Source organism: Strongylocentrotus purpuratus, unplaced genomic scaffold (assembly GCF_000002235.5).
Source record: "Strongylocentrotus purpuratus isolate Spur 01 unplaced genomic scaffold, Spur_5.0 spur5_scaffold_2, whole genome shotgun sequence".
NCBI lineage: Eukaryota > Metazoa > Echinodermata > Echinoidea > Camarodonta > Strongylocentrotidae > Strongylocentrotus > Strongylocentrotus purpuratus.
This window is the reverse complement of record NW_022145605.1, coordinates 3564021-3580775: the sequence shown is the minus strand read 5'-3', so window position 1 is coordinate 3580775 and position 16755 is coordinate 3564021. Positions and strand designations below refer to the sequence as shown.

Sequence of the window (16755 nt, the reverse complement as noted above, 5' to 3'; positions counted from 1 at the left end):
TATTATGTCAATATCATACTGTAGTCACGTATCTTCAATTAATCAGTTTATTTGAATAACAGTATTATCAGTATGTAGCGAAATGTTATCATTAATTCTAAACATTTGCACTTCATCACAGTCTATTTACAAGTATATTAGTATAACAGATCCGATAATGAGAACAAATGTTATTGTAAACATAGTCATATCATATTGCGGCAAGGGCTGGTGCTTATACACGTATAAGTTTACCCAAAATTGACGGCAGTTTTTGAGTACAAATCTATGACATTGTAATCAAATAATTGGCGTCTTGTAATGAATTTTAATACTCAAAATCAAGTTCAATACCATGTACATGTAGTTGTTGGAACAGTAGCTTTTTACATCTGTCACTAGCTGCGGGTAGATTGCTATATTTTGGTAGTGGACAACAAATCTGTATCGATGTAATTAAATGATTGTCAGACTAATTCGTATCCTAAGTCTTTTGCTAGGTTTACATTCTCTTTCATACCGAGATACGTTTGATCGATAGATATCTTCCTCTACATAATATGTCATTATCACATATGATATTACAGATTACATGTACATGTATATCAACATAACAAACATATCTACAGTCTAAAAACCAAGTGATGGGGTTATCCCGCTTCAGAGAAGCATCAAGTCTAAATTAATGAATAATTTAATTAAAATTCATTTTTTATTTAAATTAATATTCTATGCGCAAGAAGTGTAAAGAGTACATTCTGCTTTTGACCCTGCCAAGTTTAATTTCATTCAAAAGTTATAAAAGATATTGGATTCAGCTGTTCATCAAAATTAACATTTTTGCATAAAATAATGTACATATTTCAAGTAACTTCATACTCAAATACTTAATAAGAAATCGCTTTATATGACACAGTGCTAATTTTTTTTGTATCGTAACTGAACTTTGTTTCCAAAGGCACATTAGATACATTCTTTTCCCCCAAACGTGTTGGAACCATACATAGACTATAAGACCCTGTCTTGAAACAGAACCTTCTAATATTGTCATTGACCTAAATGTTGTCAGTCTAACATTAGTCGTCGGGTTTAGCACCCAGAGGTCCAAAACTCCGAAACTCCACCTAGCCCATGCGCCAAAATTGTTTTTTTTGCAGGATTTCTAAACACCTGAAAGTATCAATATATTTGTTTAACAACTGAATACTTTATTTTAATACAGGGAACATCAGGTCCCATGGACAATGTGTTAAGTACAAAGCACGTGGAAATACATTATCCAGAAATCACAATCCTTTCATTTCCTGACGTGTTGATAAAGGGGGATAACGGGCCCGGCCTATCTCCACAATGAACCTATTTCAAAGTCATAAGGTGTATTTTCTCCTTCGCATATATGACCCCCATATCAGCCCAATCTGGTTCGCTTGTCACATCCGCCTCGCCCAAATACTCGATACTGCATCTTGCACCTGCAGGAAAGGGGAAAAAGGGATATTTATTTATTTATTCATTTATTTATTATTATCATGTTTTTTAATATTTTATTATTATTATTATTATTATTATTATTTTTTATTTTTTTATTTTTTTTTTTTGGGGGGGGGGTTCATTACAGGTCATCGTTGTTTTATGGGTATTTAAAAAAATACTAATAATAATATCGACAGGTATCACTTTTTTTTGGGGGGGGTGGACATGTCATAGAGTTAATAGTCGTAGTGTGAAAATAATATTCAAAAGTCTTGATTTAGATTTACAATCAGGAGCATGATCAGGCGAAATTCACCAGGGATGTGTGATGCCTCTTGACCGAGTACAAAAATATTTAAGTTTCGATTTATTTATTTTTTTATTATTATAAAAATAAACCACCTCGCTGCCAAATGACGTGGTCTTGACAAATATTGAGAATGTCAGACTTCTCTGTGGTTGCATCAAAAGGAAGACAGGAAACGGGGATGAAAGAGAGGAGAGAGAGGGTGGGGGTAAGAGCCTGAGAGAGGATTGGTGGGAGTAAAAGAGAGAGGGAATTGTTGGGTGGAGTCGTCTCGTCGAGGGAGCAAGAAAGATACGCATAGATATGTTGCTGTGTCGGTCAGCTGTGTCGGTATTCTTGCTCGATCCTCGGTTATACCAATGCAGAAGTCGGTGAGATGTAATATAATGTCGGTCGGCCGGCAATTTTTTCCCCTACCAACTGTGACTTTTTATCCGCTGTAACGACTTCGAGAGAAACTAGAACTGTAATACTTGTATTTTCTTGAATTTTCACATTCCGATAATATCAGCAAAAGAAATCAGAGAAAACTAAATTCGACAAGGATTAAGAGTCGAGAACGGTACAACGAATCGTCTTCTTTCTCTAATAATTAAAGGAAACGTCAAAGCTTCCGCGCTTCGCGCAGGAGGGGAAAAACTGAATTCAGACAAAGATAAAGAGTCGAGAACGGAACAACGAATCGTCTGCTTTTTCTAATAATTTAATGAATCGTCTAAGCCCCCCCCCCCCCACCCCCCTCTCTCTTCACCCATCCCCCTAGGGAGCGCTCCGCGCGCTCTTTAGGTGATTCGCGTGCTCACTACCGCCCCCCTAAAATAAGATCCTAGCTACGCGCACTGCATTCAAATATATAGCTACGATGCTGACTAAGTTGACGAAATAAATCGTATATTTATGATTTCGAGGAAAATCACCATGTGCGCATACGCAAGTACTATAGATAGTTCATAGGAAAAACAATTTAGCCTCTTTGTAGGGTGAAATTTGTAGACATTGGGATATTTGTCGTAGTGGGGGCTGTAAGGGATATTTTGGTGCACCAAATTTGGCCCAGAGGTAGATTATACCATACTATTACGATTTCATATTAGAGAAATGCAGAGAACACAAAAATCCCCTCTATTTGTGCTTTATAGATTATAGTAAAGCATTTGACTGTGTGAGCCACTCTCAATTGTGGAATACAATGGCAAAGATGGGTTTCCCAAGTCACATCATCGAACTGATCAAAAACCTCTATCATGACCAAGAAGCAACAGTGAGAGCCAGTAACGGTAATACTGAGTGGTTTGGAATTGACAGGGGAGTACGTCAAGGCTGTATACTGTCTCCTAACCTTTTTAATATTTACTCCGAGGACATTATGAGAAATGCTCTGGAAGGATTCAAGGGGGAGTTCGTCAAGGCTTTATACTGTCTCCTAACCTTTGTAATATTTACTCTGAGGACATTATGAGAAACGCTCTGGAAGGATTCAAGGGGGAAGTTAAGTTTGGAGGTAAAAAGAAAACGAACCTAAGGTATGCTGATGACACCACTCTCGTTTGCAACAGCAGAGAAGAGCTGATTGATTTGTTAATTCGCATCAAACAGGCAAGTGAAGAGAAAGACCTTCTTCTAAATACCAAAAAGACTCAAATAATGGTTGTCGATAGAGATAATAATAACACTGACTTCACTGTAGCTGGAAATAAGATTAAAGTAGTAAATTGGTTTGAGTACTTGGGTTCAATTATCACTAACAGAGGAGAGAGCAACACAGAGATAAGAAGAAGGATGGCAATGGCGAGATCAACAGTACAGAATATGTCTCACATCTGGAAGAGCCGAGGCCTATCTCTCAGTCTGAAGGTTCGTCTGCTTCAAGCAACATCTTTCTCTATTGCTACTTACGGAAGTGAGTCCTGGGCCATGATAAAGAATGACAGAAAGACAGTTGATGCCTTTGAAATGTGGTGCTACAGGAGGCTGTTGCAGGTGTCATGGAAAGATAAAAAGACAAATGTGTGGGTCCTGGAAAAGATTGGAGCAGACTTGACCATCAGAAGGGGAATCATGGAAAGAAAACTCAACTATTTTGGACAAATTGTTAGGAGATCTAAAGGTGTTGAGAAGCAAATACTGCAAGGAGCAGTCGAAGGAAAACGTGGTAGAGGTCGTCCACCAATATCTTGGACTAATGATATCAAAAAAGTGTCTGGACAAGGAATGAAAGGTGCAACACAAATGGCAGGTGAAAGAGTTGCATGGCGTGCTCTCGTGAAGGCCACAGGAGCGCTTTACAGCGCTACCTGAAGTTGATGATGATGATGATGATGATGATGATTACGATTTCTGCCTGACGCCAAGAAGGGCGCCATATTGGGCAAACCCAAAATGGCCGCCATCTAAGTTAAAGGTCAAGCGTAGTTCCAAAAGGCAAAGCGCTCGTATGATAATAGTTTATATAATTATAGGGTTTGGGGGTCAGAGAATCTGATTATAATCTTCTTTCATTGATTTGAGGTCTCCTTGGGGCTGCCATACTGGTCACATTGGTCAAATCCAAAATGGCCGCCATCTGAGTTACAGGTCAAATGTAGTTATGAAAGGATATAGGCTAGTATGATAAAAGTTGATATATTTATGGGTTTCTGGGTCAGAGAATCTGATTATGAGGTTCTTTCATCGGTTTTAGGTCTCCTTGGGGCTGCCATACTGGTCATTTTAATATTATAAATATAAATATAAATATAAACAATATCTTTGCAATTCTAAATAGTCATATCATTTTAAAAACAATTATTATTATGTTTCAATTCGCAATTATGTTATCATCGGGTCAATTTAATCTAATTATAAAACCAGACATTTGAATGGAGAGTCCACCCTGCGGATTGGTTTACTCCGCCTTTACTTGGCCACACACATTCTCAGGGTGGACTTCCCCTTCATTGCTACCGGGCTAGACTTGATAAGCTTCGCTTTTTCTAGCCCCATCTACATTACTTACCTTTTTATGTTTTAATGTTGATGTTTGTTAACTGATTTATGCTTCTGTATCTGTTTTTCATTTGCTCTATGTGTCAAATGTGTACAATGTGATCTGTTAACTTGTATATTTTTCTGGTTTTTAATGTGGAAAATAAATGAAATGAAATGAAATGAAATATTGGTCTAATCCAAAATGGCCGCCATCTGATAGTTACAGATATGTGTGGTTTCGAAAGGAAATGGGCTAGAATGATAACAGTTTATACATTTATGGGGGTTTTCAGGGTCAGAGAATCTGATTATGAAAAGTAGTAAGAGGACACTTTTTTTTTTTGGTCTTGAAATTTGGTTATTTGACATTTTTTTTTTCGTGGGGGGGGGGGGGGTTAGGTCACCTTTTTTTAGGTCAGCTATGGGCATAATTTTTTTTTTTTTTTTTTTTTTTTTTTAATAATTAAAAAAAGAAGAACAAAAATCAAAGGGGGGGGGGGGTTAGGGGGTTTTAGGGGGGGGGGGTTTACACACATAAAAATACCAAAGGGGGGGGGGGTTCAACAAAAAAACAAAAAAATTGTCGACAAACCTTCTTTGTGAATTCGGGCCCTTATGTTTGTCCAACCTGGCAACAACTAATGTATGCAGATCGGATTCTGTCTATTGAATTACTATTATTCTTTTCAGGTGAATGAAATAATATGTATTGAGGCACTTCACGCCAGGTTTCTAAATTAAGGTCCCGTAGTGTATCAGTTGGTGACTCCACCATAATCCCATCTTATACTGTTAGAAACTTAGGTGTGTTTTTTGATACCCACCTGAATATGGATTTACATATCACTAAAACATGCAAATCAGCCTATTTCATGATTTATAATTTGAGACGCATTCGAAAATACTTTAATCAGGACAGCATGAAAACTATCATGCATGCATGTGTTACCAGTAAACTAGATTCCTGTAATAGTTTATTGTATGGATTGCCAAATTCACAAATTTCCAAGTTGCAACCGGTCCAAAATACATGTGCACGACTAATTTGCAGCCTCCCAAAATTCTCTCGAATAACCCCACTTCTAAAGGAACTACACTGGTTGCCAATTCGCCAGAGAATTACATTTAAAATATTAATGATAGTCTTCAAAGCTCTAAATGGTCAAACTCCTAGTTACGTTACTGAATTGTTGCATATCAAATCTTAAACTCATGGTCGTAACCTTCGTAGTACACAAGACACATTTATGTTGCAAATACCCCCATATAAAACCAAAGTAACCCTCGGGGACCGGTCATTTCTCTGTGCTGCCCCTAGATCATGGAATAAATTACCACTAGAAATAAGGAAAGCCCCATCACTAAAGAATTTGAAATAAAAACTGAAAACTCACTTGTTCATAATAGTATGTATAGCACAGCATTTACGAGCTCTTGCAGCGCAATAGAATATATCCACATAGTTATTGCGCTTTACAAATGAATATTATTATTATTATTATTATTAAATTTGGTTACATTACGAAAATGGCCTATTGGGCTATTGAGCATAATTATGAGTTTGTTGATAACGCCATCTTCGACGGCTGTAATCAAGTGTGTAGAGAATTATAAAGGACTTAGCAGATTCTGGACTACTACACCCACCGTACAGAAGCTCGTAGTCTTTTTCCTCAACATCGGGGCATGGGTAATCCTCGTAGATTGATCCTGCTTCCATTTCAGCACCTGAGGTAAGAGGAGAGAAAAAACGATTAAAAAAACAAGTTATATATTTTTTCAGTGATAAAAAAACAATCAATACCGTTGAATCTAATGACTGATGTAATAGTATATCTATCTGTAAAGCGCTTAGAGACATTTGTATTAAGCGCTGTATAAAAGCGGAATATTGTTATTATTATTCCACTGCCATTATCAAAACTGATTCTAATAGTAATTCCAATACCATAACCGATTTTATAGTATTAATATTGCGGCTCCATTATCAATGGTAACAATCCTATGCCCTTGCAGTATCAATTTTAAAGACAGTATTGATATCAAGAATAGTTCTGATATCAATGAAGATGTATCAATATCATCATGAATCTCAATATCAATTTCAGTACCAATTCCAAATCAAACCAAGACCAATATCGGTCTTGTTAATGTATGCTCGGTCTTTTAATTATGTACCATTAGGCATTACACATTGGAGCAAAGGCAGGAAGAGTGGCGTCAATTTTCGTAGAAATAATTCATACGTTTCCAATATGTATTTATCATGAAGGAAAAGATGAATAGCGTCTGAATCATTCTTGACAACAAAAAAGAAGTTGATGTCAAAACACTTTTCTATTTTTTTTGGTTTTAATTCAGGTTCCATTTTACCCCTTTTACGGTAGGCCTATGTATAATTAAATTTAACTCAATAAAGGTTCATTCATCCAATTAAAATATTTTACATGAAAAGCAGCAGAAGCCATACTATTGATATTTACTTTGGCACATTTATATATAATATGACATCTTAAAAAGGGATGCACATCTTGAAAACAATAATGAATTTATGTTTACCATTCGATTCGTCTTCCCATTTGAATTCATAAGATTGGTTCATGATCCGACCACCTGGCTTCAGAACTGATAACATCAATTGACCGTACCTGAAATGTAACCAAAATACCCAGGGTTTTGGAAAATTAAGCTAACAGAGAGGGCGTACCAATAGTGGCGAATGTGGAGCATAGAAATCATGATATAGGGATAAAGAGTTCCCCTTTCCCCCTTCAGTTATTATTTTATTTTTTTATTATAAAAAGTTACAAAATTGCACCCCTATAAAGCTTTACAAAGAGTTCCTATATTTTCCTGATAATTTGTCTGTTTTTAGATTCCTTTTACACAATACTTACTTAATAATACAAAGCATCAATTCAAATAGAATACATACTTTTATATTTTTGTTAAAACGAGAATATTAAATTGACATCTTTGTTGAAACATGTACAAAATGATACAGGTCTTTCATATATCAATTCCTTCACACAATACTTACTTAATAATTAAAAAAAAAAAAGTATCAGAAAAGATCAGGGAAAGAAGACTACGTTTTGCAGGCCACAGCTGTAGGAACATCAATGAACCAATATCTCAGCTTTTACTCTGGAAGCCTAAACACGGGAAGAAGAAACCTGGAAGACCTCATCTTACTTATACAGACCTACTCAAGAAGGATACGGGACTTGAACTGTCAGAGATAAAAGCAGCCATGCTGGACAGGAATGTGTGGATGGCCATCACAGCTCGGGCAGTTGACCCGACTTAAGCAAGTAAGTAAGCATATATCAAGTAATTTGAAACACGAAAAGAAATAATACCTTGAGATATTCAAAGAATGACTGTGTTATCATTGTTTATGGCAGTCATGCATATTTTGATGTGAGTATATGAGAATTTTGCGCTAGCTTTGATTGAAATAACCGAAATAGAAAGGGTATGAAGGAAGAAAATGCATACTAACTTACTTTGGTCTATCTGGTGTACTGATAACTATTAAAGCTCCGCAATCCCAAATTGCGTCCACTTTCTCCATCAATGATCTGTAAAAGATAATGGTTTGAAATAAATTTAATAACTTGACATTTAAACAAGAGTTATATTCATCATTAATTTACAATTAATCATTTTCAGACGGCCTTATCCATTAATATTTTAACCTTCAAGATTTTATTTGACACTATTAGTTTTATTGTAGAAAAAAAATCATCCACCCGTTTATTTTCTGTCTACGAAAAAAGATCGCAGTAATATCGTCATAATGCTATTGATTGCATTAAAAAAAGACTGGTATAGATCTATATAAGTGAAAAGTGACGAGTACGATAAACTTAGATAATAAAAAAAAAATGGTATGACCTATGACAGCGGCTTATCAACAAGAAAAGGTCTAGTTGCCAGTGTCGTGTTTTCGAGAATTATAATGAATAAGATTAAAAATAGATGAAAATTGCGTGAAATGTTAAACATATAGGTCTAACGGCTAGTAAAATACTAAATTACTTACATATCAAAATCGAATAGGTTGCACTTGAATAGCTTGATTGTTTTTTCCTTGTTCTGAAAAAAAAAATCGTCATGAACAAAAATCGGAACCAAATGAAGTTTGGACGCTGATTTGATACCAATTTTTTCTCCAACTAGTGTGCTAAAATAATGATCAAATAAAGTCCACTACTACCTCTACGATAGTTACTGCACCTTGTGGGCAAGGTGGGTTTACCATAGTCCCCCAAAACGTACCGTCATCATATTATGTTTAGTTTATGTCGTTACATTAAAATCGATATAATCATAAAACAGAATTGTTCACAACAATATATTTTGTATTTCATATGTTTTCATTTCAAAAAGTTTTCGGAAGATCGGACGTTTTTGACAGTGCTAATACACGTAACATGAATATAGACAAGACTTTCCCCGACAGATGGCGCAATAACTCAATGTCTGAATGTAGGATAAAGGGAGGGGAGCGAAGTGAGAACACTCATAGAGGCATGCGTCACGGAATTCTTAGATTCCGCTGTGTTAGTGGCGGTTAGTTTGAATAAGATAAGTGGAAGATGCATGAGAAGTGCGTTATCCTTCCACTGCACGCAAAGTAGAACGTCTTTTTTATAGACTTTAAATATATGAATTTGACCTATAAATCTATAACCTATTTTCCCATAAGGAACGACCTGAACTTGTCATACTTTTTACACCTAGTTTTACACCTTTACAGTTTTATCTGGGGTTTTTCTTTTACCCCAGGCTAATTATGTTAGGGCAGGATGTTAGATATATATGATTGATTTCAAAGAAGTATAAATCATCCGATGAACATTTGAGAATTTATACCTATACATATTCTCGAATATTGTGAAAATACCGATAAAATGAAAGTCAGCTCTTCGTGCTAGTAGCTTGGCAGGCTTACCTCAAACACCTTTCCATTGGGAACGTTGGGTAGGTCACTGACCGTGAAAGACATGTTGTACTTCTTGAAGAACAGACGAAACGATTTCTCTACGATATCAAGACCGATAACACGATGTCCCTGATCAACCAACCTTCACAGAAACAAAACAGTTTGTATAAGAGAGAGATAGAGAGAGAGGTGGCAAAAATCTGTGAGGGATTTTCGAAATTTGTAATACTTTGTATATAATCATGTGTTTCGTCTTTCGGATTTACTGTTATACAGATATTGGCTGGCAGGGGGTGTAATATAATATTCTATGGACCGCTAATAGGAGTTGTATTTTCCCAAGTGCCGTTGCCGTCAATGGTCGTTGTATTTTCCGAAGTGGAGAATTTCGGCCGTCTGCGGTCGCTAGGTCCGAAAAATGTTATATACCCCCTCCCCTGCTAGTCAATATATGTTATATTAGATAGCCTTGGTTTGAAAATTTAGGGTGGGGAGTTCATTTTTTGTGTGCCCGAAGTTTTTTCCATTTCCTTTTCGAGGATAATTTTTTTTTCAGAAAACATGTGAGAAAACAAATTGATGAAATACAAATATTTCGAAATAATTAGAGAAAGAATATCTGCAACAACAACAAATTCTTATTAAAAAAAAAAAAGCATTGGGGGGGGGGGGGGGGTGGAAAAAATAATTTCAAGAGGAAAACAAATCGAGAACAAAACATATCGATAAACAAATATTAACCGTCGGTATCGGTAAATTTGTGTAATTGGTGACATACAGTCCTCAAGAGGACTACATGCATTGATTAAAATATATTCATTTCACCAGCTGGTAAAATATAACACTGAAACTGACCGGCCAGGGAAATATAACAATTTAGATCCTCGCCATTGATTGGACTCAAGGTAAACATAGCCAAGATAGAAGTGCAAGTTATTAGCAAAAGGAAGTGCAACCTAAACATTGACATAGCCAACGACAGACTGAAACAGATGGAAGATTGTGTGTACCTGGGGGGGGGGGGAATAGCTGAAAACGGCTCAAGTTCAAGTGACATCAAAAACCGTATCAAGAAAGCAGGGGGAGCTTTCCAAAGATTAAACAACATCTGGACATCAAAAAGCATCAGTAGCCACACAAAGATGCAACTGTACCAAACACTTATCCTCTCAATACTGCTGTTCGGGACAGAATCTTGGACAGTCAGGAAAGAAGAAAGCAACAGGCTTCAAGTATTTGAAATGGCATGCCTCCGTCGCATAATGGGGATGACAAGACTAGACAAGCTTCGAAACATGCACATCAAAGAATCCCTCAACCTCGAACGAGATGTCATGGACAAAGTCTCGACTAAAAGACTCAAATATTGTGGTCACGTCCTACGAATGAAATCCACAAGATACCCCAAAATTGCTGTTGAAGGAAACGTCGCAGGAAATCGACCCAGAGGCCGTCCACCCAAAAGATGGCTTGACTGCATCTCAGAGGATTGCAGAGCAAGATCCATACCAAGGCTGACAGATGCATCAAGATTGGCTGGCATACCATCACCATACAGAAGCCATCAAGAGGCCCCTGGCCTGCGTGGACGACAGAAGTCAAGTAAATCAATTGATATCACGTGACGAGCTCTGGACCAGTCATATCTCGGTATCTGTTTAAGCTATCTAATATATTCATTTTTTTAAACAAAGCCATGTTAGGTCTGTCAAAACTGCATTTATTCACAAACGAACCATTCCAGAATTACGGTGTCAAGTTTGGACAGCTTGGTATCACAAACCGTTATACAGTATATTTAGCCAAAACTTACTGTTTTCTACGAAAAATCGCTGATATTGAACAACGATTTCAAAGTACAAGAATAGTCATGACAATATTATGGATTTATAGAGCGCCTAATACATTCATCATGTCTCAAAGTGATTTATAGCAACATTAGTACCCCGGTCATCTAATAAAATTGAGAATATGAATAATGCTATCCAGCTTTTACAGGAAGTCAAATAATTTTCGAATTTACGAAATTACGAATTTCAAATGCATAAATGATTCATAAGAAAAGAAACAGATAGCCAAAAATCATCACTCACCACTTTATATCGTTGCTCATCCCACACAGAGGTAGAAAAAAAGTAGACCCTGACTCTCCATTTGTTACTCTGTCAACAAACTTTATAAGGTTCCTGTTTTATTTGGAGAAACAAAAAGACAGAACAAAAATTATGAAGTATATCATTTTATTGAATTTAAGATGACACAGTCAAGGTTGGAACAAATGACGTAGCATCTTTTCTGTGTATGTGGGTGTGTGTCTATATAAATGCAATTATATATATATATATATATATATATATATATATATATATATATATATATATATACATATATGTATCGTCGTAGTGAAAAGATAGTATATCGTTAATGATATATATTGTACTGTATAGTTGTTCTTTTTTTTTTTACTTAGACAATATATATTAATTGTAGACTAGTGTGAAATACGTTTATTCAACCGACGCAATACTGTCTTTATCATCCTTCATTCCTTCCTTCGCTTTCTCTTTCTTTCTTTCTTTCTCTCTCTCTCTCTCTTTCTCTCTTTCTCTCCCTCTCATTCACACACCACTCACTCTCTCTATCTCTTTCTGCCTTCCTCTCTTTCACACCCCCCCCCTTTCGTCATTTGATTGAGATAGGTGCTCCAGTGCTCCCCAGTATCCACGTAGCTAGGGGTAATTAATTTTGTTGCCTTATTGGGACAGTTTCTTACTGAAAGAAGATACTTACTCAGAGACAGGTCTATCGGCATGCGCCGAGGGCTTCTCATCCGTTCCAAGCCAAGTCTTCTCCCATTCTGCTTCAGATGGAACTGGACCAGTTGGGACTGACGAACTCGCATCATCTTTGGATGCAGACATTGCTCCTCTTGGTGATATGATTAGATGAATAAAAAGTAAGATAAAAAAATATGATAATTAACAATGTACATATGTAATCAAACAATATATGGTTGTATTTGAACCAGACGACTGGGTCTTAAAGCCCGTCTGTAGGAGTTTAGCCAGGAGGGATAAGACCACCCAACGTGGTCACTGACAGGTGGTTATCTCATCAACTCGGCTCCAATTAACATAAAAAAAGAGGATCATGGGGGACCCGTTTCTTGAGTTCTAAAGGGTATATTAAAACTAATGATTTGATAAAATTAATTGATATTAAAATATTGTTTTCTTTCTTCATCTCTTACTTTGTTTTTACCATTTTCTGCTTGACGTTAGTTCTAGTTGTTATTGGCTCGAGGACGTGTATTGTGTTTTTTTAATATTTGTTTGATATAATGGTATAATTTATAATAACAGTATAATCATAGTAGTAATAATAGTAGTGGTAGTAGTAGTAGTAGTAGTAGTCATAGTAGTAGTAGTAGTAGCATTAGTAGTAGTAGTAGCATTATAGTAGTAGTAGTAGTAGTAGCATTAGTATTATTTATAGTAGTAGTAGTAGTAGTAGTAGTAGTAGTACTAGTAATATTAGTATCATTAGAATTAGTAGTAGTAGAAGTGGTAGTGGTAGAAGTAGTAGTAGTAGTAGTCGTCGTCGTCGTCGTCGTCGTAGTAGTAGTAGTAGTAGTAGTAGCATTAGTGGTAATAGTAGTAGTAGCAATAGTTGTATTTATAGTAGTAGTAGTAGTAGTAGTAGTAGTAGTAGTAGTAGTACTAGTAATATTAGTATCAGTAGAATTAGTAGTAGTATAAGTGGTAGTAGTAGATGTAGTATTTTTAGTGGTAGAAGAGGTAGTAGTAGAAGTGGTAGGTATAGTAGAAGTAGTAGTAAAATCGATGGATGTAGTATAGTAGTAGTATAGTAGTAGTAGATGTAATATAGTAGTTAGTAGTAGTATAGTAGCATTAGTAGTAATAGTAGCAGACTAGCAGTAGCAGTGGCAGTAGTTTTTAGTAGTATAGTAGTAGAAGTAGAAGTAGTAGTTAGTAGTAGTAGTAGTAGTAGTATAGTAGCAGTAGTAGTAGTAGTAGTAGTAGTAGTAGTAGTATAGTAGTAGATGTAATATAGTAGTTAGTAGTAGTATAGTAGCATTAGTAGTAATAGTAGCAGACTAGCAGTAGCAGTAGTAGTGGCAGTAGTTTTTAGTAGTATAGTAGTAGAAGTAGTAGCAGTATAGTAGTAGTAGTAGTAGTAGCAGTATAGTAGTAGTAGTAGTAGTAGCAGTATAGTAGTAGTAGTAGTAGTAGTAGTAGTAGTAGTAGTAGTAGTAGTAGCAGTATAGTAGTAGTAGTAGTAGTAGTAGTAGTAGTAGTATTCGATGTAGTATAGTAGAAGTGGTAATAGTAGAAGTGCTCGTAGTTAAAGTGGTAGTAGTAATATCATTGTCATATTGGGATAGGTGTTCTAGTTGTCCAGGGTAGCTATCATGTAGTGCTGAACCCATTATTTAACATCGTTGGTATGCCATGCAAAAATCTTTCAATAGGGACTTTACCACACTAATCGAAGAAATCATGATTGAAGGATTATTAGTGCAAGGAAGAGAATAAATGATCCGATGTCAGGCAACATCGTCTAGTAATTTACTTGCAAAATCACGAGTCATTGCATTAATGTATTGCTTCTCTATACACATTTGACGAAGGTAGTATACTTACCTACTGTTTAATGCTCAAAATACGATTCAAAGCTGCCAAATTTATGTCACACAACACTGATTAATGTATTTTCACACTAACAGGGTCGGTTAGATACTAAATACTGAGGAAGAGAAGCATTGCTATTGGACTTTCTTCAGCAGGTGCCACGACTGTGTCGTATTTGCTCGCTTATGCTAGCATACATCGAGATAATACACTGTTTGTTCGTACTTGGACATTCATATTTGCCAAGTTCATGCCTAGACATTGACTATGTATACGACCCATGCCCAGCAAATAGTGACTGCACATTATGCGAGAGATTTTAACGTACATTCTGTATCGGCCCTTAGATAGTAGTAGTGACACAGACTGCCTCCATGGGAAACATATCCTTCAATACACAGTCCATATGTACAGCCACGGTTATCATGGCCGTTACGTTGCCAAGTTCATATTTTATACTCAAAATATCAGCTTTACAGTGGGGGCAGTCTCAACAATACCTTGTTGCCTTTTGTCGGGTGTGAAGGGCAAAGAGTATAATACATGTACGTGACACAATCGTTTAAATAGGTCAAAATTCACTCTGCGCTTCTCGATAATCACTAGTGCATTACCAAGCATTACTAATGCATAACCTAATATAGTCTTACAATGTATATACATTATGATTCGAGTTGAAGTATATATACAATAATGCTCACCTCACTTTACTGTTAATGTGGATAAAAACAGTTTCCCCTGATCTTTAATGCTGGATGAGCAGACAGCAACAACATACGTCTGGTGCAGACAGGAAATAGGCGCGAATGCAGTAGTATCGCCCTTTAAACAAGCTGAATTGTTATGCACCGGAGAACGATAGCAAGTACAGAAAGTAGAATAATAGTTCATATCATAGAGATTTTCGATATTGTCTTGTCGATACGTTTTGAATGACCGGAACGCTACGCATGAATTAGTATTTTCCTGTGTATTCGTAGAGTTAAGGCTACATGAAAAGGGAACGTGGGAAAGAGAGAGCGAGGGTGAGTGTATGACAGAGAGAGAGAAATGAGAGAGAAAGAGAGAGAGAGAGAGGGGGGCAAAAGGGGAGGGAGAGAGAGAGAAATAAAGTGAAAGAAACAGAAAGAGAGAAAGAAAAAAATGAGAGACTGAGAGAAAGATGAAGAGATGAGGCTGAATATATACAGAATGAGGAAGGGAGAATGGCCAGAGGGGGGGGGGGGGGGGGGGGAGAGAACGGGTCACAAATGGAAAGAAGGGACATGGAAGAGAGAGTTTACAAATGAGGGGAACGGAAACAGAATGAGAAAGGGAAAAGTGGGAAGGGGGCTCTCTCTCTCTCTCTCTCTCTCTCTCTCTCTCCCGAAAGGTACGAGACGTAGGATGGTTACAGATGCAGGAAAAACACACGTTTGTCGTATACACACGTGAACTCACGATGAACACCATTAATGACAAGACATTAGGATAATGTATTTGCTAATGGAGAAACTCATTTTATTGGAAATCATTATTGTAGAACAGTAATTCAATGATTTAGTCAGAAGTATATTTTGTATTACAACAAAGTGGTTAATATGAAAAAGCTTTTTATCATGTTAATTGCGACGCAATCGCAATGTATCATGTGAAAATACCCAAATATTCTACTCATTATGCATCGAATGTATTTGTATTCAGGCGCGCCGGAAGCAGTTTGGGATTGGGGGGGCAAACATTCCAGGGGGCTCACATTCCAGGGGCAGTGACGTAATGAGAAAAAAAGTTCGGAAGGGGGGGGGGGGGGCAGACGAAAAATCTGCATCACCACCAGTCTTACACGTTACATGCAGGTCCCGCGGAACGTTTTTCAAAGTGGAGTATTATCGATCAGGTAGAGCGTAAATTGGCGTGGGGTCCAGGGCATGAGCCTCGGCAGGGGGTCAAGGGGCTGAGCCCCCGGAAGCTCAGGGGTTTTAGGTATTTAATTACGGTCAGATGAGCATCCAGGGGGCCGCCTCAGGGCCCTTGGTGGGGTCCAGGGGGCAGAGCCCCCAGAAGCTCAGGGGTTTTAGGTATTTAAATACGGTCAGATGAGCATCCAGGGGGCCGCCTTAGGGCCCTTGGTGGGGTCCAGGGGCAAAGCCCCGGAAGCTCAGGGGTTTGAGGTATTTAATTACGGTCAGATGAGCATCCAGGGGGCCGCCTTAGGGCCCGTGGTGGGGTCCAGGGGGCAAAGCCCCGGAAGCTCAGGGGTTTTAGGTATTTAATTAAGGTCAGATGAGCATCCAGGGGGCCGCCTTAGGGCCCTTGGTGGGGTCCAGGGGGCAGAGCCCCCGGAAGCTCAGGGGATTTAGGTATTTAATTAAGGTCAGATGAGCATCCAGGGGGCCGCCTTAGGGCCCTTGGTGGGGTCCAGGGGCAAAGCCCCGGAAGCTCAGGGG

The 16755-nt window shown here is 37.5% G+C and overlaps 1 protein-coding gene across 2 annotated transcripts; it reads right to left on the bottom strand.

Moving 5' to 3' along the window:
- On the bottom strand, positions 1 to 15264 carry LOC754275 (thiopurine S-methyltransferase). Of its 2 annotated transcripts, none has more exons than XM_030991446.1 (9): positions 15031 to 15264; positions 12468 to 12605; positions 11771 to 11863; positions 9687 to 9819; positions 8775 to 8827; positions 8236 to 8310; positions 7286 to 7374; positions 6374 to 6454; positions 1 to 1451 (listed from the first exon to the last, which is right to left on the bottom strand). In XM_030991446.1, exons 2-9 carry the CDS (start codon positions 12596 to 12598, stop codon positions 1336 to 1338), a joined length of 771 nt encoding a protein of 256 aa, XP_030847306.1. In that variant the 5' UTR covers positions 12599 to 12605; positions 15031 to 15264; the 3' UTR covers positions 1 to 1335. The 2 variants fall into 2 exon arrangements, with proteins under 2 accessions (XP_030847306.1, XP_011670081.2); XM_011671779.2 differs by having other exon boundaries at positions 12468 to 12603; positions 15036 to 15264.
- Positions 15265 to 16755: the final 1491 nt, after the last annotated feature.

Bases quoted from the DNA above. Each gene is read 5' to 3' on its own strand.
- LOC754275 (XM_030991446.1), bottom strand. From the start codon at position 12,598: ATGTCTGCATCCAAAGATGATGCGAGTTCGTCAGTCCCAACTGGTCCA. The intron at 9,820-11,770 runs GTGAGTGATGAT...GTTTCTGTGAAG, and splicing joins ATGAGCAACGATATAAAGTG to GTTGGTTGATCAGGGACATC. The intron at 7,375-8,235 runs GTAAGTTAGTAT...GTTACATTTCAG, and splicing joins AGTACACCAGATAGACCAAA to GTACGGTCAATTGATGTTAT.